This window comes from Pollachius pollachius, assembly GCF_949987615.1.
Source record: "Pollachius pollachius genome assembly, chromosome: 19".
Taxonomy (NCBI): Eukaryota; Metazoa; Chordata; class Actinopteri; order Gadiformes; family Gadidae; genus Pollachius; species Pollachius pollachius.
Window position 1 is genome coordinate 4,182,943 of NC_136952.1, and position 27,509 is coordinate 4,210,451.

General features: G+C 45.7%; 3 protein-coding genes across 5 annotated transcripts in view; 2 read left to right on the forward strand and 1 right to left on the reverse strand.

Moving 5' to 3' along the window:
* The window catches only part of twnk (twinkle mtDNA helicase), a 161,369-nt gene that overhangs the window by 62,996 nt on the left and 70,864 nt on the right, over positions 1-27,509 (reverse strand). The gene's annotated exons all lie outside the window — the stretch shown is intronic.
* LOC307089856 (rho GTPase-activating protein 27-like) lies at positions 1,233-1,626 on the forward strand. The gene has a single exon (XM_079756305.1). The coding sequence runs from the start codon at positions 1,236-1,238 to the stop codon at positions 1,488-1,490; it is 255 nt and encodes an 84-aa protein (XP_079612431.1). The 5' UTR covers positions 1,233-1,235; the 3' UTR covers positions 1,491-1,626.
* arhgap27 (Rho GTPase activating protein 27) lies at positions 1,593-26,305 on the forward strand. Of its 3 annotated transcripts, none has more exons than XM_079756294.1 (17): positions 1,593-2,106; positions 13,224-13,670; positions 14,488-14,721; positions 15,435-15,515; positions 16,045-16,155; positions 18,013-18,099; positions 19,116-19,183; positions 19,847-19,934; positions 20,899-21,000; positions 21,708-21,806; positions 22,336-22,447; positions 22,962-23,090; positions 24,460-24,558; positions 24,648-24,725; positions 24,933-25,064; positions 25,466-25,571; positions 25,863-26,305. In XM_079756294.1, the coding sequence occupies exons 1-17, from the start codon at positions 1,723-1,725 to the stop codon at positions 26,032-26,034; spliced, it is 2,529 nt and encodes an 842-aa protein (XP_079612420.1). In that variant the 5' UTR covers positions 1,593-1,722; the 3' UTR covers positions 26,035-26,305. The 3 variants fall into 3 exon arrangements, with proteins under 3 accessions (XP_079612420.1, XP_079612422.1, XP_079612421.1); XM_079756296.1 differs by lacking the exon at positions 1,593-2,106 and adding an exon at positions 3,018-3,173; XM_079756295.1 differs by lacking the exon at positions 1,593-2,106 and adding an exon at positions 8,510-8,776.

The window sequence follows — 27,509 nt, forward strand, 5'->3', positions numbered from 1 at the left end:
ACACTCAATCAAAGCACCACCGTGCTTAGATTTAAATGCAATGAACACATACTACCAGTTATCTACCGGTGACTGTTATCTCTGTCAATTTTGCCTAATTTTCAATTCACCGCTGCAATGTGATAGTGTATTAGCTTCATTGAGATTGAATATTTCAATTATGTTTTGATTGTTTAAATAGTTTGATTATTTTAAGTTGAAAGTAGACCGATATCCAACTATCCAAATCATTCAGAAAGGCATTGAAAGAAGTTACCTGCTGCTACCATTACATTCTAAATGTTCGAAGCAGAGTGACTTGGATATAGTCACTTGGAAACAGTGTAGACATTTGAACCACACACACACACACACACACACACACACAGACACACCCACACACACACACACACACACACACACACACACACACACACACACACAGAGACACACACAGACAGACAGACAGACACACACACACACACACAGACACACACACACACACACACAGACACACACACACACACACACAGACAGACACACAGACACACAGACAGACAGGCAACCCCCCCCCCACACACACACACACACACCTACACATACACCGACAAACAGAAACACACACATACACTCCTGGCTTTTATGAGAATAAGGAGAAGTAAAGGCCGCCCTGATTGGCTGGCAGAATGCAGTGCCTTGTATGGGAAGAGTGGTAAGGCAGAATGTGACGTTGACGTTGATGTCAGTCACTGCTGCTGCATGCTTCCTGTTTCGTGGTCGACCTCTGCCGGCACGTTCGTTTATGTTAACGGCCTTGACATTTAGGCCATGACTGCTCACCGAATCTTGCTAGTTCCTGTGACTTTCATACTGCACGGAGAGAGACGTGGGATCCATTGTTGTTTTGTTTCTAGAGTGTCCGCTATTCGACTCAAACATCCTCAAAGTGTATCAGCTCCCCTGATCAGCCTGCATTCCTGATGTCAGAAACGTCACAGGCAATGGGGAGGGGAGGGGGGGGACGGACGGACAGACAGGTGACAAACCAGGTGCACGAACCGTGCAGTACGAGAAAAACTAGTCTCAAAACATTCTACGTCTTGTTGCCATCGCTCACTCATTCCATCCCCCTATTTTTCTGCTCAGCTCCAGGATGGCCCACCTGGATCCCCCGACCCGGCAGTAGCCTACAGCGAGTGGGGGAGGGTGGGGGGGGGGGGGGGGGGGGGGGGGGGGGGCGCAGAGGTGCGGTCGACATGGAGCAGGTGGAGGTGGAGCACGGGTACGAGTACACGACCAGGAACGGCCTCCGGGTGGCCATCCTGCCCCGGGAGCGCTACCTTCTGGTCGCCAAGACCAGCGACCACTGGTGGCACGTGCGCAAGGACCCGAGCAGCAAGCCTTTCTACATCCCAGCGCAGTACGTGAAGGGGTGCGCGTCCCCAGGCAACGGTCCCCTGGGGCGCGGGGCTCGATGCCGGGCCTCCGACGGAGAGGCCGTGTGGAAGTGAACCGTCGGATGAGTCATCAGGCGTGGGGCCGGTGGGAGGGCCTGCAGGGGAGGCCCGGCCGTCCCCTCTGGATGAGGAGTTCACCAGCGCTGTGCACCCGAGGACACAAGGAGGAGGAGGAGCAGGAGGAGGAGGAGGAGGAGCAGGAGGAGGAGGAGGAGGAGCAGCAGCAGGAGGAGGAGCAGAGGGAGATGGAACCTCTAGCAGCCTTACAGAAAGAATCCCAACAATAATGACGGGAGAAGAGAGTTTCCCAGAAAGCCAGACATTAGCCTCCGAGCATCCAGGCTCTGACAACCTGCTGGTGGTCGGTTCAACTCCTCCTGTGCCAAACTCGGAAGGAGGAAGTTCTCAGCCACACACAAGGAACGCACACAATCAGAGGCCAATGCCCGAGAGCGCGAAACACACAGCCGGTGGCGACGTTTCAGAGCCCAACGTGTCAAACAGCTCAGATCTTACTAAGATGTTGCCAAAGCAAAAACAAAAAAGACCTTCTTCAGACCTCCCAGTAGACAAGATATCGACCCCCCTTGCTCCTCATAGCACGTCCATGTCAACAAGGACCCCAGACAACGGCGACAATAACAAAACGGATATCGATCCAAACAGCCTGGTAAGATTCTTTCGCTTTTTTAATTAATTACAACGATCCACTGGGTTACATCGACCAAGAGGAAAGACATGCAGAAAGGAATTTACATAGACGTTGACAAGCTAGAAATAAATGACATACAGTGGAATATAATCACTGCTAATTTATACCACAAGGGGGAGCTACTGAACAAGAAACCCTACCTAGATCACGCATTACTAAGTTATAGAGGTTTTTACACAACATTACCAAAAAACTAATAAAACTCATTCTTATTATGATAAATAAATCGTAAAGAAAGGTAATCTATCATTTAAATGGGTAGAAAGGGGAGTTCCGCCCAGTCTTTGGTTGGGCCATACAGGAGGATTTTAACTTGGATTCCCGCAGTGGAGAGTTCATAGGATTTGTGCCAGCTCATCAACATATGAATGCATGCCCGTCCCTGCATGCATGCCATTGCCACTGCCAAGGGGTGACCGTGCCCCATTGAATGGCTCAGTGGATGCGCTATCCCCGTAGATGCAGTTGATCGAAGACCCCCCAGCTTGGTTCGGCGAAAGTTTCTGCTGCTATGGACTTCGGAGTTGTTTGACAATGGCGTCGTGTATGTATCGCATCCTAGCTACCTGAATGGCATGATGACAGCGTGTGTTTATGTTTGTGTTGAGTTAAGTCAGTGATCTTATTTGAAGACCAGGCGCAGCGCCACTCAAACAGTCACTCATTGATTTTTGAGCAAACGAAAAGTGTATCTTGCATTGCCGCAGGCGAGCCGGTGAGTACAAGTCTGACGGAACACAACCACCTCCAGAACAGGTTATAAACAGGTCGGGTCGGCTCTCACCGGGCTGGGGAGGGGGGAAAGCAAGGGGTTAATCCGAGACTTTGACGGCCACTCCCAACCTCCAACCTCCAGCTGCTACCAGGTTGCCTGAGCAGCGGCGATGACGTGAGCGGGAATTATTGTCGTACCCGCGGGGAAGCCATGAGAACACTTCTTAAATATAGTTTATTCCGTGTGGATTTTGATGTGGGGATGTATAAGGGACAATCGTAGGCATTACAAAGGACCGTCTCCCCTCCCGGTAAGTAAATTAATGCAAAGTTTCGTGCAGTTTCTCCGCACCTGTTGCCCGTTGACGTGACGTCCTTCCCCGACGAATCAGGTCGGAGGAGCGGTTGTTTATGCAGGCCGGGTGCCTACTGGTGGACTGGGCTGTGGGTCGGTCGGTGTTACTTGTAGTCCGACACACACCTAGGACGCTCTCACACCGCCGTGACCTTGTGTACCATAACTCACCACAGCACAAACAGGCCTTCGAGTCACTTTTCAGGAAGTCGGATGTTGTTGATCCTGCTAAAAAATCATCATGGCTCTGAGTCGGGCAACTTTTGTGTTTTTGTGCGTCCATTTTCACGGAGGTATGAATGAATGAATAAATGAATGAATAAATGAATGAAAGCCCCTCTCTGGACACGAAGCGGCCGCAACTCATGCGGACGTGAGAGGACCGCTCAAGTGTAGCAATTATTCACCTACAATGGAGGGCCATCCCCATGGTTACGTGCGGGTCTTTGGACACGCAGAACAACCAGGGTGTGTGTGTGTGTGTGTGTGTGTGTGTGTGTGTGTGTGTGTGTGTGTGTGTGTGTGTGTGTGTGTGTGTGTGTGTGTGTGTGTGTGTGTGTGGGGCGGAGGGGACTAGCAATTAACTGAAATGTGGGCCACTAAGTGTGCAGGGAGGGAGAGGGAGCCAGGCATGGAGAGAGGAGGAGAAGGAGGAGGAGGGAAGGCGTCACTTCTGTTCAGGATGTTTGGTTCACTGCTGAGGATGGAAGACGGATTACTTGGGAGCCATTACAGAATATCAGAAGCGGAACTATTAGTTAGAGAGTTTGGAAGATTTACAAATTCTATATTAGTAGATCTTCTAATTTCTTGTATTCCTGGTTCAGAGTTGTCATCTTAAACGAGATGGGAAACACGTGTGATGTTATTCACATGCTATGAACGAGGTTGATATAAGATTACACCTCCTAACATGTTTCAAGGGCTTCTTCTCACAAAGGCTTGTTAACGGGTCGACAATGGGAACCTGGCCCCTACGGTATGGCCGTTGTTCTGCATCGGTATGGCCTGGTCTGGTCCGATGACGATGACGATGATGATGGTGATGATAGATACTTTGTTCTTTCCCTTGGGGAAATTCAGGTATCCACTACAGTGTTTCCTCCCAGCACCGTACGGTTAAGGCCTTAACAACAATAGGGCCTGCCTTGACTACCAATGTATACAAATATATAAGAAAATAAAGTTATTATTTTTTTATAAATATTTTGCTATATGCATTAACAAAGTACAAAAGTCTCGTAGGGAAAGAAAACATGCTTCCATCAGGTACAAAAAATAAATAATGCATTGGTGATACTGTTCAAAGCAATAGTCGTGCGAACTGAAACGCCCACCGAAGACTCCCCCCCCCCCCAGCATACAAAGTCCAGTCAACAGACAGGACAGTTGTCAAACAACCAAATGGACAAACAGTAAAAGTCAATCAAATAAGTCAATAAAAAGTAAGCAATATTGCATGTTATTGAAATTTCATATAAGGAGGTAGATATGAATGAATAAATAATATGCAATTGCACAGTGTCAAGTGTGTGGCGGTGAGCGTGGCTTATGCATGCTCCATGGCGCAGGTACGAGTAGTCACCAGTCAAACTTGCAGTAGCTACGGTGAGTTTTACTGCATATCAGTTCCATCTCGTCCAGCAGAAGGATCTTGCACTGTCACCGTGTATTGTCTCCGCTTTATGAGACGCACTTAGGAATCTTTAGCAGCAGCAGAAGGCATTTCTGCTGTGTGTTGCGTTGTTGTTGAGCCAATTGCAAAGAAACTGCTCCAACAGGTAGTGCTGGAGTGAGCGGGCCGACACAATGTGCACGGTGCACCACTGGCCTTTTTTTCCATTAGTACCTTTGGCCGTGCCGAGCCCTGCCGCGCCGCGCCGAATTGCGTTCCCAACGCAAGTCTAAACGCGCCGAGCCCCGCCCGAGAAGCCCCGTCCCCGGTTCTCCTCTGACGAACCTGGGCCTGGTCGGGCAAAGGGTTGGAGATGTGGGAGAGTTTAGAGGTCTAGGTATGCGTGCTGTTCTCTCCAATGGATGATTGAGAGAAAGCATTTTGTTCGTAGAGGGCAGAGCATTTTTCGTTTTTTTGTATCATGTTTACCTTGGGATGGATTATGATAGGTTCATGGTGTACTTGGAGAGTTAGCCATGTTAGATGTTGAAGTATGCAAAAAAGGGATGACATGTCCACCAGATCTAAAATGATCATGTTTGGTGGATTAGTCGGTAATTTAGTAAGTCAGTTATTGGAGGCAGTGGTGTCTTGTGTCTTTTCTTGTATTGTCACTGAGTGATTATACTGTATATTCTGTAGGGAGGATTCAGACACAAATCAAATCATACAATTATGTATGATATATGTCATCCGAGATTAAGGAAACCAGCTAAATGGAAACACTGGCTTCTCCATCAACAAAGATACAGCCAGTATGTTCTCCTTTTTAAATATCCTCTCTGTTTGGCTTTGTGTTATGAATCACTATATTCTGAATAGCCCGGGTTGCCAGATATGAAACAAATTGGCCAACAAACACAGTGTTCTCCAGCCATGGAACCAAGAATAAGTTATTTTTGACTTATGAGGAGAGCTGTGCTAGAACACCCGTAAATCTTTCCATTGGAATCACACTGGTGCATGATTCAAATGCAGCCAAGAATGATTATGAGACTGATGCCACATGAGCTGGTTTATCATTTACAAACAAAGTGCAGCCATATGCATCAGCTGGCACTCATCAACTTACAGTTTTGCACTGGTCATCGCTTGTCAATGTAAAAATGGATAATTTTCTAAACCTGGCAACCCACGTCAGCTACTGCTCTGGGGATGAGGGGGGCGTGGCCGAGCCCGCCCTCCACTTTTGGTGAATTTGGACTGCAGTCCCCATTTCAAACGCTGGGGGTCATTGTAACATATTTTCCCTTTCAGCCTTTTATATCATTTGTTATTCGCTTCCTAGAGGCCAACATTCACGCGCTTACCGCTCAATTTTACGACTTTCAGTTGACATTTATTACAAGCCCTGCCCTAGCCACAGGGAACTTCTGCCTTTCTGACGTTTGGAAGGGTTTGAGCTTCCACTTTCATTGGGAGGTCCCATTTAACCACAATAATCCCCACCCGTTGACCACATTTGACACGATTGTGGGCATACAATTCTAGTATGAAATGATTCACACTTTCAGAGATAGAGATACTGGGCTTTCCGTTCTGGGAAGGGTTAGGCCTACAGCTACTAGAGCCACTCATCTGCTATAGTTACACAATGTGGTGCACGTATATATTAAAAAACAGGAAAAAACAAAAGGAAAAGGCACCCACCATATGATGAGTGACACATTGTCTGCCCCCCCCCCCCCCCCCACACACACACTTCCCACACACACACACGCACACACACACACAGGCACAGACACACACCTCCCACACACAGAACAGCAGCTCAGTTACGGTCTTATTCGTTTCCTGTTGCCCTGTACTCCCATTTTCCGTAGTAAGACTAGGGATAGCGAATATGGGTCATTGGCACTGATGCAGCGGTAATGGCATCTGAGGAAGAGTTTTCATGAAGAGTTACTAAGAATTAGAAAATAACTTCAACTGTGACCTTAAAATGAACCTCACTTTTTCGGTAGGTACGATTTGGAGAATCGTCAAAGCAAGACAGCATAATGTTTTTTCTTTTTAAGCGCTGGATTCAAGAACCTTTGATTGACAGGCACGATGGATGCACGAAATGAGCCAGGAGTGGTTTAATGTTAAACTGGCGTACAGTCAATTGAAACAGAGCATTTCACTCACTAACCGAGGACAGGTGGCTATGCCAATACTAACAGGTTACGCTCAAATTTAAGCTCTTAAATCTTGCCTACAGCAGCTTTAACCTTGCCCTTACCTTAACCATATCCTTAACCAGTTGGTTCCCTGGAGTTTCACCCATGGCTGTGGTTAAAGGAGTGTATGATGTAGAATCTTTGGGCGAACTATGACATCATGGAATTGCCTTCTAAATGCTACCTGGGTTGGGAAATGGAATGCAGAACTCAAAACAATGCATTGCATTGTCATGGTTTACACAGAATCTAGTAGGATTCAACCAACCCTGCTGCTCTATTGTCTGATTTAATGACTACCCATGTGATTAAGTAATCTGGCCTAAATATTTCAGCTTCAAGCTAATAACTCCAGAGATACAGTCCATCTTGTTTGTAAATAGTACAGGCCTTACATCAGAATGCATCATGGGACTTTTGGTTGGTGATACTCCGTTATAATGAGACGACTCAAGGGAGTTGTAGTACTGTCGAAATCTTAATCAACGTAAATTGACAGAGTTTTAGGCCATTGAAAACGTTGTTTGGCCACGGCTGGCATGAGAAACACTGAGTCAGTTTCAAACACACCAATGTCTTCCCTAATGACGAAACATTTCCCGATTAATTATTAAACAATGACCAAAAGACGCCTGCCATGCTTCCAAAATGGAGGCGGTCATTGCGAGGTGAGGTCGCGATTCACACGCCCTATAGTGCATTCCTCCATATCACTGCCCATCAATCCCCTCACTGTAACACTTGAAGGCCAAAAATGGGAACTCTTGTGTAGTTTCAGTACCGTTACGTTCAAAATGGGATATATATGACTTTTTATCCTAAGTTGACCTCCTGGCCTTGAGAAGTGCTGTTGTTGATTTGTCCCACTGTGACCTTGTGATATATTGCTTCCCTTTAATTAAATATTGAGTAATCTGGTTCTTAAGTATAATACAACTATTCCTCAATGGCAACTGCCAAAGTAGCAGAAACTGTATGTAGTGACTTCTGTTTTTGTGATGACACCCACTCTTAAGGAAAAAATATTTTTTTTTCTCCCTAAGTTATGAAACCGGTGATTTCTCCATGTGCATTTTGGTTCACAAATCTTCTCCATGCCAAAGTTTCCTTTTCCTGTAATTAGGGTTAAACGGATGTAATTTTCCACTCTCTGCGCACCCTCATTTACACCATACATAAACAACAACAGACACACATACACAGAAACACACACACACACACAAACACACACACACAATATATGTTCACTCACACATACCCCCACACATGCACACCCATACTTTCACACACACTCACACACACACACACACACGCGCACACACACACGCACGCACGCACGCACGCACGCACGCACACACACACACACAGGCTCATACTCACACCCCCTCTACCCATCAGGGAGCTTATCTCCGTCGCTGCACACACAGCACAGTCAGTTCTCCTTTCTAGAGCCGGGGCTGCATGCTGCCACAGCTGCTGCTCCGCGGAAGGAGGATTTGTGAAGGTTGTTCGTACTGTCGGGGGCGCCGTCCGGTACAGCTCAGCCCAGCGCAGGCGCTCACGAGAGGGGTCTCGGCCCCCGCAGAGACGGCCCGTCCCTCCGGTAGTCGCATGGCTGTTGTCGCCGTCGGGACGCCCCAAACCAATATGATGGATTTGTATTCCGGGGTCTGGCCGAGTCATCGGGGAGCCAGGGGCCTGCCTGCGCCCCTGAGATCGCAGGTAAGGGTCGGACTCCAGTTCCCCCGACCGCAAGGACTTTGTGGGGGGGGTGGGGGCAACAGACGCTGACGGGCGACCGGTCCACTGCCCTGGTGTGGAACGGTGTCGTTCAGCAATTTGGTCTTCGTTGTGTGCGAAGTTCGACGGCTCGTCGTTGTGAAATGAGGGCTTCCTGTTTTGATGGTGTGTCGAGTAACGTTTCGGTGTCTGCTTTTAGGACAAGTGCGCTGCCGGTTTAAAACAGAAGCAGAAGTACTTGTTCTAGAGATCGCCTCATCTGAACAACTTCACACCTGCTCACACACTGCTCATCCTTTTGTGCTAAGCAATACCCCCCGCAGTGTGAGGTCGTTCGGATAGACATCTGTCCAGAACTTCAGGACAGACGTGCATGCGTACAGAAACATAGACTCCTCTTATAATAGTTTGGTTATAGTACACGCATATACTGCAAGGTTCTTTTTACCTAAAGCAATGCACAGTGCTGTTTGTAAACAGATGTTATGTGTGGATGCTGCTTGCATGTCATGTAAGTCGTCAAGAGCAGTTCATATGCTCCCTGAAACTAGATAACAGTTTGTCTCAAATGTGTGATTCTTCAGTGTCATTTATGGAACTACATTGCTTCAGAGGGTGAGGGCTCAGTGGGGGAAACATAATCGTTGTGTTGCGTTGTTGCATTGGTGCGCAGCGTTTAAACAGAAATACTGTGATGCATGGCCTTGTATTTGAATCAAAAGGAATGTGATTTGGTTACATATTCTGACTTAGTTTTCTCTTCTGATTTTGCATATTACAGGCACTATTCAATGGTTACATTCCATATTGCACATTTATTTCCATATGTAATTTCTGAGATTCAGAATAGAAAAGTTTACAGGAAATGTGCACTGGGGCATATGGCCCGATAAGGACAAACTTGAACCGAAGAATCACAAATATGCCTCAAACCACATTTTCAGTGAGATCTAACATCATATTTCAACCAACAAACTATGATCAACCTTAGCTTCTGCATACAGCCAAGGCAAGAAAATGCTCTGATTATCATTAACATTGTTTGACATAAAGTGCCTGTCAAAATCATGATCAATTTCAATGCTTATTTCCTTGTACACTCTCAACACACACACACACACACACACACTGCTTATGTGACGATCCGTCTTCACTTCAATGTTGTGAACAGGAAAGTATGTTGGGTGTGGCTGATAAGTATAGCATCCAGAGCAGTGGCAGCATTGCACATCAATACAGTGCGTATCCATGAAATGCATGATCACAGCGGTCCGGTCACCAACCTCAGTCGTACACCACCATCCAATAGTATCTATCAGTCTGTCAGTACGTGAATCAGACAGAGCCTTATTATTTATTTCTTATTTTATGGATGTGTCACATAAAAGGAATTTGTTCTGGTATGTTGGCGAGCTGTGGCCTGGGAGCCAGACGAAACTGCGAACGGGTGTTCTATTTGCTCTGGCGTATGCGTGTAGTCCCCCACCCCCGACCCCCGCTCAGACAGATTTCCATCAGACCTGCCCCGGGTCGGCAAATCAGAACCACAGATTGGCCGACCAATCATGGTCGGCCAATCTGTGCATGCAGAGAGGTTTCAGTAAAACCAGTGATTGCAGTAGCACTCTGGATAGGAAGGTATGTGTGTGTATGATGTCTGTATCTATATTTATATCCACAGCAAATAGCATCGAGCATGCATTCATTGGGCATAAATATTCAAGCTCATACAGCTGTCTTCACTTAGTAGAAATCATATTGTTTGGGTTTCGTAATACTGTGGCTTCTGTTCTACACAATCAATTGTACAGGCTAGTTTATATTATTTAGTCGATGGCTGCCCTACATTTAGTATAAAGACATTCATGAGCCACGTACAGCTTCATCATTCATTCCTTATTCTTATTCTAACACTATTTTGATATTATCACACGATATTTCTTCAAAGACAATAATGACAATGGAAAAATGTATGGGGGTTTAGTAGAGGGAACATATGGTATGTTTACTACCACTACTACTACTATACTACTAATTGAATTTGGTGCGCACAACATAATTTCAGATACTTGAAAGATAAAAATGTGTCTATTTTTGTTATTTCTAGCATGACTGCAGTGGCACTAGGCGTCCAGCGGGGGCGCTTCAACCCCCCCTGGATGCTTGTAGGGCAGTGGTTACATACAGTGGCGTAGGCCTGCGGCCCTATTCAGCTACATCTCATGCAGGAGGCACGTTTATTCTTAAAAACACTATTATTTATTGTTAGCTGTTGTCAGCTGCACAAAGTGGTAACACTAGAACAGAGACAAGGAAACACAAACACACACAGCAAGTGAGAGCATGATCTCATGGTAAATGTACTGATTCGTACTAGTATTTGAATAGTATTGTTTTTAATCTGACGTGTTTTTGTTTTTCTAATTCCTCTGCGTACCGCTTGATAGCGCTGGTACGCTACCATAGTATGACAACAACTGTATGAACGTATAAACGTAAAAAATACGAAATAAAATTGTAAATGGATATTAAATAAAGAGTCTGAGAATAAAATATAAAAAATAAATGTAACAGAACGTGTAAGTGTGCGTTTCTGCCAAAAGTCAGAAAAAGGTTTTGACTTGAAACCCTTTGCATTGTGTTCCATCCCAGCGGCTCAGATCATTAAAAGCCCAGTATCCACTGGACCGCAGCAGACCAAACGTTCACCCCTTTCTGGTGGGCGTTCGGTGTGGTTGTTGTTGGGCAAACGTCACACAGAAAAAGAGTAGTTTAACAGAACAAGAATGCTGTAACTCTCGTTTCCTCTGTCAAAGTCTAGTATACTCGTGATGTCCCTCTCTGCTCTTCTGGTCATTCTATCCCTGGAGTCGCTGTCTGTCTGGCCGGGTGGATCGATTTAGCCCACACGCGCTGATATTTAGATCAATAATGAAACGTGACAGCTAACTGATCAATTGGAATGATCGCAATGGCATTGAACACAGTGAGCCGCTACTTACAATTATATATTATTATATATTATATATTATTATTATATATTATATACATTAATATATATGTATGTATTTTTTTTTTCTATATAAAGTGCATGCAGCTGCTACCCACTTATATGTGAATGAATTGACCTCCTAAGGCGGTCGGTGCTGCATCAGAGCAGTGTTAATGTTCACACTGTCTAACTGTCAAACTGAGGGCCTTATCAGCCCGCTGAGCTCGACTCCTTTTATAAGGAACAAACCACAGAGAGATGTGTGTCTGTACAACGGGGGGGGGGGGGGGGTTGATATAGGCCTGTATGGGTGGGTGGGGAGGGAGGGGTCCGGATATAGACCTCTGTGGAGACAGGAGAGAAAGTCGCTCGCTGTATTTAGACGATGGGCTGGTTCACAAAAGAAGAGGTAGGTCGCAGGGCCGGGGCATAGACAGAGTGGGCAGGTCGGCAGCTCTGTATCTGGGTTGTGTGTGTGTGTGTGTGCGTGTGTGTGTATGTGTCGAGGTTGATGGTGATGATGATGATGATGAGTGGGATGTACAGGAAAAACCTTGTGGTTTATGACAAAATCCATTTGTTATGCTGCTGTCACACCTTTCATTGAACTGGTGATGTGTTTAATAAGGTATATTCAAAGCGTTCCATTGGGGAGCTCAGAGTGACAACGACCTGTGTGTGTGTGTGTGTGTGTGTGTGTGTGTGTGTGTGTGTGTACATGCATGCATGTGGGTTGATACCGAGGACAGCGAAGGACAAGAGCTAGCATTGGTCACGATGGTATTCGTCAAGCAAATGAGTTGTGATGGGGCAGCTAATGATTTGCCTACAGAATGGGCCGATGGTGCGGCCGTCTGCGCGCGCCACTGGGAGACACTTCCACTGCCTGGGAGACGCTGTGGGTGTGGTGGGACGTTCACACTTTAACGACTCACTTTCCTTGACGACATCCAGTGTGTAATTTCAAACTTCACGCAGGATATTATGTTGGCATACACTCAGACCACGGAGTTGTGACACTTTCATGGTCTTGACGGACGGCTGCAAAACTATTCTTTGTTCCGCATCATTGGAATGGAAACTCCTGCACGCAAGCACACACACAAGCTCTCTCTGACATGCAACACATGCATGCATGCACACACGCACGCACACACACACACACACACACACACACACACACACACACACACACACACACACAGCCACACACACGCACAAACAAGCTCTCTCTGACACGCATGCACGCACACACACACTCAGTCACAAAGACACACACACACACACACACGCACAAACAAGCTCTCTCTGACACGCATGCACGCACACACACACTCACTCACAAAGACACACACACACACACACACTCGCCCACAATCACACCTGCACTAACCAGCTAGGTCTGACTGAGGTCTTTCTGCTTCCGGCCCCCCACAGCAGGACCATGAGAGCCGGCGCTCGGCCGTGTACGTCAACGTAGCGCAACTCCGCCACAGCGCCCCGGAGCTTCCCCCGCCGCTGTCCGCGGCCAGCCCCGCGTCGCTGCCCCTGGAACCCGCTGATTGGGAGGTGCACACGGACCAGGACAGCGGGCAGGACTACTACTACCACCCCGCCAGCGGGCAGACCACCTGGGACAACCCCCTGCCGACCCCCCTGCCCCCGCCCCCGTACTCCCTGGAGCTGCTGTCGCTGCAGCTGTCGCCGGCCGCGTCGTCCGCGCCCACCTCGCCCGCCTGGACGCCCGACTGGGAGAGGCTGGTGGACCAGAGCAGCGGCCGCCCGTACTACTACAACGCCATGTCGGGGGAGACGTCCTGGGACGAGCCCCTGAGCCCCTACCCCTCCCCCACCGACCCCCCGGGGGCCTTTGAGGACGTGCTGGTGAGGGCTGCTCTACTTTGCCACGGACTCCTGTCTCTTGTTTTAGCCTCACCCCAGGGGGGGGGGGGGGGGGGGGAAGGGAATAAAGTCTGTTTTTTTTAATGGGATTTATCTCGGGTGCGCCTACATTGGAACCAGGACCCAGTTCCTCTGCGAGGCGGAGGGAGGATGAGGCGGTGTGTCCTCTTTAAACGATGACGAGCAGCGCCGTAGACTCAGCCACGTATAGAGGAGTTGGCTGCTTGTAGGCAAATACAATCCGCAACATTGAATGAAGCAATAACAGGGGGACCACGATTAGGAAGATCAACCTTTAGTACAGGTAGCAACTTTTAGTGGAGGCAGCAACATTTCCATAGCCTTATGGCATAATTGCCAGAGTCATATTTTAAGGTTCATCTTGAATTTAGCATTAAAAAATGCCCGAGTCAAAGAGATGACTTGCAGTGCAGTGTGATTGTCAATGCAGATAGTGATTGTCAAATTTAAGAAGCACCCTGATTGGCTTAGGATATAGCCAATGAGGCACAGGAGATTAGCAGCATTAGGGAAGTAGAGTTAGGTTAGATATCACAATCTTGCCAAAATATGACCTAGGCAATTATGCCATGAGGCTACAGTTTAGTAGAGGTAACCACATTTAGTAGAATAAGCAACATGTTGTTCAGGCACCGACATTGAGAAGAGTTATCAGCCCATAGATTAGCAACATTTAGTAGGCCTGCAAACATTGAGTAGAGACGATACAAAGTCATTTATCATCGCTTACAGCTACCTTCTTCTTGGTGCTGTGTCTAACTCCTCCACCCCTCCTCAGCCTCCGTTCCCCGAGGAGGACTACCCCCCCGGGGACTATGCCGAAGACCCTCTGGGGGAGATCCCGGAGGACCCCGAGGACTCGCCCTCCTTCCCCCAGGAGTTCACCCTCGGTCACGTGACCCCGGCCTCCCTCCCCAGGGCGGCCCTCGACCGCAGCGCGCCCGCCGGCTGGGCCCTCAGCGTGGACCCCGACGGGACCTGGGTCTTCACCAGCGAGCACTCCCAGGAACAGGTATAGGGGGCCCCACAGGGACCTGTGTGCCAGATAGATCAGATGACTGTGCTGCTGGTGGTGCGCGCCTTGGCTGTGTGCGGCCCACTTTGACAGCGGTGACCTCATGCTTTTTCAAAGTGTTTTTTTTTAGCGATGTCGCCATGCTCGGGTATACAGATGCTAACTAGCTTCTCAGATGTTCCCTCAGTGATAGTACGACAGTATTTTGCTCGCAAAATTCGAGCATAGGTTGTTTTCCAGTTTAAGATTATCCTGAACGTTGTTTGGAAAGCCTTTGACCTACATTGAGTCCTGAATATATCTTCGTAAAGCCGAGGCTGTTACAATCCACCCAATTCACCCCAAGTCACCGAACTCTCACTTTTTCGCTTCATATTTAGTCCTGTTGGAGAATTAGTGTTTTTTAAAGACCTGCTGAGGTCTATTAAAGTGGGGGACTTGTCGCACAGCCAAACCACCAGGTTAACCCATGTATGCTGAGGATTTTTGCCTGAGGGTCTGGCAGAAATAGGGGCAAGATAGCTACTATATATTTCATTCCCCTTGTATAAAGAACCATTTGAAACATGAAGAAACCTTTTGTGCACCTTTTGTGGTACTGAGTTGTCGGTTGGATTTGCTGTCGATCCGCTATAGAAAGATGATGAGCGCACTAAAAAGTTGTGCTATTATGGGAAGTGTAATATGTGTCTTTCCTTGTTGCCCCAAAGTGGATCAAGTCTCTTGACGAGCACGGGCAGACCTACTACTATCTGAGGGACGGCTCCAAGTCTCAGTGGCACCTACCCGAGGTAAGACCCCCCTGCTGGGGTTCATAACATGAGCTTTATAGTGAGCTGTGCTAAGCAGTGCATCCACTGTCTCCGTACGATCAGGGTTCACAAGGTAACCTGTTAGAGCGTAGAGACGGCTCCACAGTGTTGGGAAGAAACGTTTTGAAATGACCGTATTCCCTACCGTCACACTTGCTGTCAGCAATTCAAGTAAAATTGGTGGGATGAGATTAGCTCAGACAAAGCAGAGATTGTCTAAGCGAGCTCAAGACCAGGCAACGTGTTAAACTAGGTACCTGACGGTAAAAGACAGCACAGGTGTATGGCTGATTGTTGCTGTTATCGTTTGAATTTAAACGCAAATTCAGTAACATAACGTCACATTACTTTGTGACTGAGTTTCAAGAATATAAACAGCGGTGATACTTCTTGTGTACCTAGAGAAGGGTGGAAGTTATGGCAGCTGGGCTTTAAATGTGAGGAAGAGTCATGTACGATTTGCCTCCTGCTCCTTCTCCCTCCCTCACCCTCCCTCACTTTCCCACAGGCTCATGTATCTGTAGGCAAAGTAGGGAATGGAGTGGCGGCAGACAGCGTCTTGAAGAACTGGAGGCACACCATGGGTCCTCCTCAGCTCGGCCTGGCCCCAGAGGAAGAGGTGAGCCCCTTTCTGATGCACCCCTTCATTTTCTCTCTATCTCTCTCATGTTCATACTCTATCTCTCTCTCTCTCCTTATCTCTCTCTCGTTCATATCTCTCTCTCTCTCTCTCTCTCTCTCTCTCTCCATCATTCTCTCCTTCTCTCCTTCTCTCTCTCCCTCCATCATTCTCTCCTTCTCTCCTTCTCTCTTTCTTTCTTTCTTTCTTTCTTTCTTTCTTTCTTTCTCTCTCTTTCTTTCTTTCTTTCTTTCTTTCTTTCTTTCTTTATTTCTTTCTTTCTTACTGGCATGCATAGATACACAAAGCTATGGTATGTTTGTTTGTTTGTTTGTATGTATTCTGACCGGGACATGTATGCTGCACCAAACACGGCCTCCCACACACCCACAAACACAACGCTGACCACACATACACACAAAAGTAAATTCACACATTTGTGTATATATTTACATTGCGTCACGCCGCAACTTCCGTTTGTAGCTGAGCATTGATCAATGCGTCAGATCAAAACTGGAATAACTACAAGTTTGTTTGAATACACCTGGACCGAATATAGAGTCACTCTTTGAACGAGCAGACAGAGGTTAGAGTAGCGATTTGTTTCATGTCTGTGTTATTATTGTTAGTCGGTTGTCAAGTGCAACACAACACACTGATAGGTCTCCACACACACACACACACACACACACACACACACACACACACACACACACACACCGTACTCCCTTTCCCGCCCACTCTATCCCTCCGTCTTTTATCTCTCTCTCTCTCTCTCTGTTTCTATTTCCTCTGTGTGTGTCTCTCTCTCTCTCTCTCTCTCGCTCTCTCTCTCTCTCTCTCTCTTCTCTCTCTCTCTCTCTCTCTCTCTCTCTCTCTGTATCTATTTCCTCTGTATCTCTCATGCTCTCTCTCTCTCCCTCCCCCTCCCTCCCTCTCACACACAAACACGCACATGCATAAGGTGTGTCAGCTGAAAGTGGAGGCTTAAGTCAGGCACAAGTAGTGTGGGTGAGCCTGAGTATAACACCTGACCCGCCCAGGTTTCAGCCCGGACTGCATTTAGTTAAACTGACAGAGAGCACATCTCCCTGCAAAGCAATGGCCCCAAAGCTTATATGCCGAAGGAAGTATTTAGTGAATCCCAGGCCAAAGTACAGTGCAGTGGAGGGAATAAACCCTGATATTATTCTATTACTGCAGCCATTCCTACCACACCGCGATGCAGCGGCGAGTAAGACACACACACAAATCAAATGAATGCAAAATTGAAACGAGGACATACCACTGTATAAGACAGCACAACAAAGTGGTGATGTCATCCTGCTGGCTCTCTCTCTCTCTCTCTCTCTCTCTCTCTCTCTCTCGCTCTCTCTCTCTCGCTCGCTCTCTCTCTCTCGCGCTCTCGCTCTCTCTCTCTCTCTCTCTCTCTCTCTCTCTCTCTCTCTCTCTCTCTCTCGCGCTCTCTCGCTCTCTCTCTCTCTCTCTCTCTGAGTCTCACACTCGCTGGATAACCTCCCAGTCAACGTCCTGTGTTTGGCGTACCAAACCACACACCCCACGTTTGGTTGGCAGGGCAGAGTGTCAGCGGATGCACCACACGTGTCAACAGTCACCCGTATGGCTGTAGGGACGTGCTGTGGTACTCCATGTCTCACTCTTCACTTCAAGTCCCATTTACACAGTTTCACTGCAAGTTTTAGACAAATATACTTTTTGACGCTATGACACCTATGACAACTATGACACCTATGACAACTCTCTCTCTCTGTCTCTCTCTCTCTCTCCTTCCTTCCTTCCTTCCTTCCTTCCTTCCTTCCTTCCTTCCTTCCTTCCTTCCTTCCTTTGTCCCTACAGAAGTTTTTCCCGGGCCACCGGAGGAACATGTCGGACTACGGCAGTGACACCTCCAGCACGGGCCACTCCCCAGAGACACAGCACCATGTGAGTCCTCCTTAGGCTCCTCCCACTACCATTTACCCCCCCCCACCCCCTCAGCCACACACAGACACACACACACACACACACACACACAGCCAACCCCCCCCACCCATCTGCTGCATTTGGGTCTGATGACACCAATTACACCGGATTATCAACAGCGCCCAAAAAAACGAGAAAAACAACTGTCCCCATTCATTGTAGCCCAAGAATACTATGCCGCTATCTGAATGTTTTTTGTGTGTGTGTGTGTGTGTGTGTGTGTGTGTGTCTGAAGGGCATTGGGTTCAGGCCCTGGAGAGATCCCTACTATCTGACCTGGCGCTGGCTACGTTGTGCCGTGGGTTCTTTGGGTTCTGAGTGGTTCCCTCTGAGCTGCGCAGAGCATAGAGGAGAAGCCATGTCTTCCGTCTATGCTAGCCAGAGGTTGAGAACGGATTGCGTAGCTTTCACTGTGTGTCTTCATTTTGCGCCGGTGCATAGAAGGCACATCATTCCCAGCATGCATTGTTTGTGGGTGTTTATGCCACCACACATTTGTGTGTGTAAATAATAGTATTGTGGACACTATTATGCGTAATTATTGTTTTGGTGCTGCGATGCACAAAGCATTCCTTGAGTCTGCAAACTATTCTTCTGTTGTGACGACATGAGGGATGATAAAGCACGTATTCCTTCTATGCTTGCCAAGTTCCCCTTCCTGCCTATTTCATATTCCACAGACAATAGCTTTCAATAAGTGTGTGTGTGTGTGTGTGTGTGTTTGCATGTGCCTGTGTGTGTTTGTGTGTGGGTGCGTGTATAAATTGGTCCCTTTGGTTAAAGTAAGGCATGTTATGAATTGAGCGCACATGCTATTTATTGTGAAGCGCATCATATTTTGACACGCATGCCATCCCATTGACTCATCATACATGGCATGGATGGTGCTCCACTCCACTGCTGCTGACTGGAATAGGTTGGCTATCTTTAGTGACCATCAATATTAAGCTACAACATTGTGTTGTTTTAATCCTTAGGTGCAGAACCTGGAGAAAGCTGGGATTCTCAACAAAACGAAAGTGTCCGAGAACGGTAAAAAAGTGAGGTAAGCAACTCATTTATTTCCCTAGTCTGTTAGGTATGTAACATTACACCAGCGTAGGCATTCTTGGTTGGACTAAAAGTACATATTTTAGTGTGTGGGTGTGTGTTTGTGTTTATCCAAGTCTTAGTCGTCCCACCCATGTGCCCTGTGTTTTAGGGCTCATTCATTTGGTCATTTTCAGTAGGGATGCACCGAAATGAAAATTCTTGGCCGAAAGCCGAAACCGAATATACTGAAACAGTTGCTCGAAAGCCGAAAGCGAATACCGAATGTGGCTTTTGCTGTTTTTGATTAATTTCATTCATTTATTTTAACAGGTGCGCTTGGCTCTTTTTTAATCTCTCTTTTGATGAGGCGCACCCGGCTCATTCCACACTGGTTGATTTTTTTTCTCATATCATCAAAAATAGAAATGTTAGGTATTTTTTTCGGCCTTTTTACTCCTTCGGCCGAAACCGAAAATTATGCTTTGGACCATTTTCGGCCGAACATTTTCAGTGGCCGAATTTTCGGTGCGTCCCTAATTTTAAGTTTGGTGTCCGATCGATCTGGGCTCCCTTATCATTGTTGACAACTATAAACACCGTGGCCCGTTGACCCAATGCATAGTGGCCATCACTTACCGGTACTGCCCTCCCCTTCTTCCTGGATCTCTCTCTGCAGGAAGAACTGGTGCCAGTCGTGGACTGTCCTACACGGAGGGGTGTTAACCTTCCACAAAGACCCCAAGTCCACCACAAGTGGAGCCTCGGTACGGGACCACCCCTCCCTCTGTACTCAGAGTGTGTGTGTGTGTGTGTGTGTGTGTGTGTGTGTGTGTGTGTGTGTGTGTGTGTGTGTGTGTGTGTGTGTGGATAGATGTTTAGTATATCACAGGAACAAAGGTCTCTCTATTTAGGATGGACCTTGCCAAAGAAGAGGAGCATTTAGTGTGAACTGGTGAAAGCCAAACTGGTGAAAGCACAGCCTTTACATTTATCTCTTTTATATGTTTACATTCGGTCGATTGTTTCGATGCAGTCAGTGCGTTCAATGCGTTTTATTTTGCCTAAGGTGTGTGTGTGTGTGTGTGTGTGTGTACACGTATGTGTGTATTTGTGTGTGTATTTGCATGTCCATGTAGGTGTGTATATGTTTCTCTATGCATGTGTGTGTTTGTGAGTGGGGGTGTGTGTTTCTGTGAGAGAAGGCAAGGGTTCCTCAAGTAGAGGTTACATGCGGTGTGGGTGTTTGACTGAGCAGGGGGGTGGATCGGGTGATAGATTTAGTCTCCTTTCATCCGGTGTTGTGAGGATGCATGATGGGGGGGGGGGGCAATGAGTGACAACACAGAGAAGGGCCCTCTGGTCACGAACACTCACAGGGCCGTCAAGTCTCACATCAGACACTTGGTGTTTGGGAATGCGCCACTCTCAGTTTCTTCATGCGTATCAGAACCCCCATCTCTCCCTGTCGCTCTCTCTGTCTCGATTTCTCTGTCTCTCTCTCTCTCTCTCTCTCTCTCTGTCTCTCTGTCTCTCTATCACTCTACCTCCCTCTGCCTCTCTACCTCACTCTCTATACTAACTACTTATTTATGTTTTGTGTAACGTTTTTTTGCATGTGTACCACAGGAGAAGTAGCCAATTCTAATCTCTCTCTCTTCATCTCTCTACCTTTACTTCTCACTCACTCTCACTCTCTTCCTCTTTCTCTCTATCTTTGGCTTTGCGTAGAACAAGACCAATCAGATCGTCCCAGACGCTGCGGTGGACCTGCGGGGAGCCGTGATTGGCTGGGCCTCCAGAGAAAAATCTAGCAAAAAGAACGTCTTAGAGGTGAGCCTTGAATTTGCCTTGTTTGCTATAATGGAACAAAGTCCATAGCACAAGATGGCATCATAACACATATATTTATCATAACCCTGGCCCTGAATTTAATTTAATTGAAATGTTGTCAGACTAAAATTATTCATATTTATTTTTAATAATACCATTATGTATATCCATTATGACAACCGCTACTGCGTAACTTCCCAATGATAATTCTTTGATAATTAAGGATTGTTCTTTGATAATTAAGGATTGCTCTTTGATAATTCCTTTCTTGCTCTTCGGGGGGTGTCATAACATTAGGTTTGGGAAGCTCTTTGAAGCTGAAGCTGGGATTGAGGGCTCAGAAGGAACATTTACGAGGCATTGTTTTGATGTTGGCACCATTTAAGATCTGAAAGGGAAAACTAAACTCTTTGATCTTTCAGCATACCAAACGTTCCAGTAAAACATCTTTACAAGCAGCCTCACTGCTGCGATATTCTGTTCTTTTATTGGCAACCCTTTACAATAAGGGCGCATAACATTACCATTAACATTAGTTAATGCAGTAATAAGCATTCACTTACAGTTAATTAACAGTTAACTAATGGTCTAGCTATCCTTTACTAACCCACTAACCCTAAACCCTATGCTAGATGCTACATAGTACTACATTAAGTATCGTTAATTAATGGTTTATTAATGCTCCCTGTTACGCTTTTATTTGCCAGTTAAAAGGTCGGAACGGTGTTGAGTTCCTCGTTCAGTACGACAACGAGGGCATCATCACGGACTGGCACAAAGTCCTTGGCGACACCATTCGACAGCTTGTGAGTACTTCCATCAAGTCTCCGTTGGAACCTTCCACACTGTATTGGCCTGTGTTTACCACCAAGGTCAACCAGTGTTTGCTAACTGTGTTTGTTTGGTCTAGTTCAAATAATGAATAAGACTTCGAACCTGCTCTGTGTCACTTTCCTAAGGCAGCTATTTACTCCATCAAAATATCTGAAGTAGAATGTTTCTCAAGAAATAAAACGCGCCCATCCATGAGTCAATCTATACAGGGAATTGTTTTCGGTTCATCTTTGTGGTCCAGTTTGGACCATCGGAAAATCTTTTTTTTTTCTCTGTATATTATATAGTATTTTATATAATGTTTAACTACAACTGTAGTTACAACTCAATCCACTAGAGGCTGCAATCGGGAACACGTACATAATGCAGCTTTAATAGTTCTAGCTTTGTTCAGATATCAGTAATGGTGACGTTGGTATGATTCATCATGGGTCATTGGTGTGTATGTGTGTGTGTGTGTGTGTGTGTGTGTGTGCGTGTGTGTGTGCGTGTGTGTGTCAGGAGTACCAGGACCACCACTCAGAGGAGGAGGACGGAGAGCTGTTTGAGAAGCCCTGCATAGCAGACATTAACCGGGAGGACCGGGGAGGGACTACGGAGAAGTTCAGGAGAAGTGAGTCACTGCCATTGAAGCTGCTTTCAAGGACCACTTCACTTTGCATTACGTGTGTGTCACACGTGGGGCTGGGTCCTATAAAGAGGAAAGATAATCTTGTGGAATCAATAAATATCATAATATGCTTTTGCATATAAAATGTCTAGCTGAGGGTCATTACATTGAAGGGTATAAACGTAGTATTAAGTATTAAGGTATCAGACTAAAGCTAGTTGTCTGACCTCATATTAACACCATTTAAAGGGCGTAAATTCTTATCGTAATTAATGCAGACTATAAAATTCCATATCTTCATTTCGTGACACAATGTGAAACGTGAAACAATACCATTCAAAGACACTAAACGATAACGTTAAACTATTACCCAGCCCAAGCTGCACTCATGGAACCATTTAAGATCTTGATGAGAGACTGAACCAACCAGACTTACTTATTCACCGATGCTTTATTGACCGGCTCCCTTGACTACTGTCTGAATGGATGAAGTAATGTTGGCCCGTTGTCTCTCCAGGCACGCGGCCCAGCTTGTCCAGCACCGCCCCCGAGGAGATGGACCAGAAGAAGGTCCGGAACAAGCTCATCAAGTTCCTCATGAAGCGGCCCACGCTGCAGTCTGTGAAGGAGAAGGGCTACTTCAGAGGTATGGGGCTGGGCTTCTTGGCCTGGGGACTCACGGCTGTCTATCGTGGTCGTCTTTGTCTTCCATGTCAGGCGATCCTTTACGCGTGGTTCCCCACCACGCCGCAGAGAAAACTCTGAACACACTAAGATGTTTTATTTGATTTAAAGGGGGAGTGTTGTGCTCGGGCTCATACAAGGTCGTGCTGCTTCATGTGTGTGTTCTGAAAAACGTGGCGGTCTGCGACGTCCACTCTGTTTTAAATGAAAATAGCACAGTAGTCAGACCAGCGATGTTATTGGTACAGGATTAGCGCTCTCCGTTGGTCCGATTCTGAAAAATAAGAAAGAGTTGATGTTCAATATGAGAACGCGATTCATTCACAACACGTATATGAAGCATTAGGCCTACTCTCTATTACGAAGTAGCTGAAGGGGACGTGTCCCCTTTAATATGTTGGAGTATATTCTGGGCCACATCACTCTTCTCTCTGATCCCATGCAGACAACATGCATAACATTGAGTATATTCTGGTGCACGTACACACGCTCTGCTGTCTAATCCCATAAGGACGTGTTTAAAATGTTGTAGTATATTCTGGTACGCTCTAATCTCTGACTCCATGTAGACAAGATGTTAAACATGTATGGAAGCATTTATGTAGCAAAATTCAAATGGCAATTCAATAAGTCATTACATTATGCAACCAACAATTCCTTATGTAATTTAATAATGTAATTTGAAAATACGTTATTCAAAGAGTATTTTAATATGCAAAGTGACAATGGAATCCTCAATTCAATTTGAAAAAGTTATAACAATAAAAATAAATGTTTTGTCACATTTTTTGAGAGCCTTTATTTAAATTGAAATGCTATAGCGCCCCCGTGATTGCAGTGCACTTCGCCGCGCTCCTTGTGTTGCAAAATTCAAGTGACTTTCAATCCACAAAACGCTGTGCAGAAGATTTTGCAAAGGGTATTGCAAATGATTTTGCAAAAGATTTTGCAAAGCACATCAGCAAATCGCGTCTGGCGGGACCTACGCCACTTTGCATATTAAAATACACTTTGAATAACGTATTTTCAAATTACATTATTAAATTGCATAATGAATTGTCAATTACATAATGTCATGACTTATTTAATTACAAATTGCATTGCTATTTGAATTTTGCTACATATATATGTCCATAAACATGCTTGCGTATATTCTGGTTCAATCGCTCTACTCTCTGACCCCATACAGATAAGGTGTTCATCATGTTTGAGTATATGTTGGTTTTAATCGCTCTGCTCTTTGAACTCTGACCCCATGCACACAAGGTGTTAAACATGTTGAGTATATGTTGGTTCAATGGCTCTGCTCTCTGACCTCTGACCCCTTGCAGAGAACGTGTTTGGCTGTCACCTGGCCACACTGTGCACCCAAGAGAGGACCACGGTTCCCATCTTTGTGGAGAAATGTGTTCGAGCTGTAGAAAGGAGAGGTACACTTTTTCCCTTCTTTTTCAATTCAACAATTATCATGAGGTTTTATATTCTTGTCGGTGATTGACTGATGTTGTTGATTCGACAGGTTTGGACATCGATGGCATCTACAGAGTCAGTGGGAATCTAGCGGTCATACAGAAGTTGCGTTACAAGGCTGATCATGGTACAGTGAAATGCTTTATTTTCTGTGTCGATCTACTGACTAGTACTCTTGCGGTTTTGCTATGTTTTATTCCCATTTATCTGATGTAATTTATATTGAAAATTATTATGAATTGGTCAGAAAGTTTTCCATCGCTGCACAGGAACTAAATAAGTACAGCAGCGCCCCCTTGTGTGTGCTAATGGTAACTACTTCTGTGATGAACAGAGGAACTTGACCTGGAGGACGGCCAGTGGGAAGACGTTCATGTCATCACCGGAGCATTGAAATTATTTTTCCGAGAGCTTCCGGAACCCCTGTTTCCTTTCAGCCACTTCAACGGTTTCATTGCAGCTATCAGTAAGCCCGATTTCTCTGTTCATTTACCTGAAGCCATGTCACATGAATATTTCTACATATATTGCCAATCCTTCCTGTCATTGTCGAGTTATGGTTTTATATAATTTAATTATGTTAATTTAGATTAGATTACTACTGTCCTCCAGAGAGCCAATTCAATGTCATCTGTGTATATCATATAGAACTTTAATGACATAAACGACACAGCATCACATTAAAACACTCTGCAGAACACGAGTCAGGTAGTGAGTTTGTTCAGGCAGTGATGGCAGAGCACTCAAAGCTCTTCCCTAACTAGGCTTTTCTATGGATTACATATATCACCTTTGTGTGAAGGGATATGAGAATGAGTTTTATCTCACTGTTGTAACATGGAATGTTTTCTCCCTCGCTCTTCCTAGAGTCAAACGATTACAGCACAAAAGTGTCTTACATGAGGGATTTGGTCAAGTCCCTTCCTCTACCGAACCACGATACCATGAAACTCCTGTTTGGCCATTTACACAGGTACATCGGACAGTTTTATAATGTTCCACGTGACTTAGTTACTAAACGTGTAGTCACTGTGTGTTAGAATGCTTGTAGATGTTGTGTATTTTCTTACTATTCAACTCAATTAAAATGTATTTGTATAGCCCTTAATAACCATTACAGTCTCCATTAAGGGCTTAACAGGCCAAATATTTATATTGGACATTGAACCGATAAGGAACGGAGAAAGATAACTCCCTTGATAAGTGGCTGTGAATCAGCGTGTTCACTCAGGCTTTAATCCGCCTATCCCCCTACACTCCTCAGGGTCATCAAATACGGCAACGACAACAGGATGACGGTGCAGAACGTGGCCATCGTGTTCGGGCCCACCCTGCTGCGGCCGGAGGTGGAGTCGGCCAACATCGCCATGCACATGGTGTTCCAGAACCAGATTGTGGAGCTCATCCTCAACGAATATGAGACCATCTTCAGCTAGGGGAACAATGACCCTTGTGGGGGCGGGGCGGTGTTAAAGGAACACGGCCAACACTTTGACACGTGAAACCTGAGCATCACTTTGTTTAGGGACAGGACAGCCTCAAGCGAGGGACACCTGCGATGTTAATAGATATTATATAAACAGCCGGGGGCCATGACAGTAGGGACTAACGTTTTTGGCCCCCAGTCTTGCTTTCCTTTTAAAGGCTCGCACTATTTTGACGAAATCGCATTTTTATGCAGTATTTTAGGATTGGAAAACGGAAACATCGTTCAGATGGGGGGGGGGGGGGGGGGGGGGGGGGGGGGTCTCTGTTTCTAATCTCTAAGCAAGGTGGTGATGGAGCTTTAGGCTTCGCTGTCACTCTTTCAGCTTCCCACAAACCAAGCGACTCTCTGCTCCAGCTGGCACTCCTGCAGGGCGACGGGTGGGCCGCTGTTTCGTTGTAGTCCGCATTAATGTGTTATAATATTAATACTGCCTTTTAATATCTGGAGCATACATAGAATCTCACTGTGCCCTGGAAAGATGCAATAATATTAAGTTGTTGTCAAAGGATCAAACAAATGCGTCCATGTTTCTTTTTGTCTGTCTTTCGGTTTGTCTTAAATCTAAAGATTACTTTTTAATGTTGGCATGGATCTGAAATGAGTGTATATTTGATATGGTGGTCGTTTGGTCTTCTAGTCTCACTTTCACATATTAGAACTATTATTGTAATATAGTAATGTATAAAATATTAAAACAGCTGTATATTATATATTGACAAAGCCTACTCTTCAGTGTCTAGATTCCTCTTGAATGGATGGTTCATCTTTCTATATCCTGCTGTAGGGGCTTTGTATAGTGACTATAGCATAACATACTATTACCTTTTTGAAAAGTCCGTAAGTAAAACCAGGGAGATACCTGGACTATAATGAGATAAGCTCAATCTTATAAGAGATGTTTGCCTGTAAATACAAATAGGGAGCATAGAGTTGCTGAAGAAGCAGAAAATGCCAAGACTTCTCTTTAATAAAGAATAACTTTGTACAAAGAAATTGTGATTATTCTTTCAAATAACTGAATAAAATATATTTAAGTACTTTATTATTTGAGTACTTTATTCATCCCGATGGAAAATGTTTATATTACAATAAATAATTTGTAGTCATAGCTACCTACCTTCAAACTCTGTTTCATTATATTTGTGATGTTTTAAATAAAGAAATATATAATGGAATTTATTCGATTGAGGGGTGGTAGGAAACAAAATGGCAGAAGGGACAGCTAAAGCTGCACTGTCTGAAGTGATGGGAAGAGATAGGAAGGCATTGTTTCCAAATCTCGGGAAAGATAAATGGGAGACGGAGGGAAGTGCCAGGAAAAAGAAACAGAAGGGAGGAGATGTTGTATACTAGAATGAGATCGGGGCACTGAGCTTGAGGAATGGGGCTCTATCTAGTAAGAAAACATCTGGATGGTATATG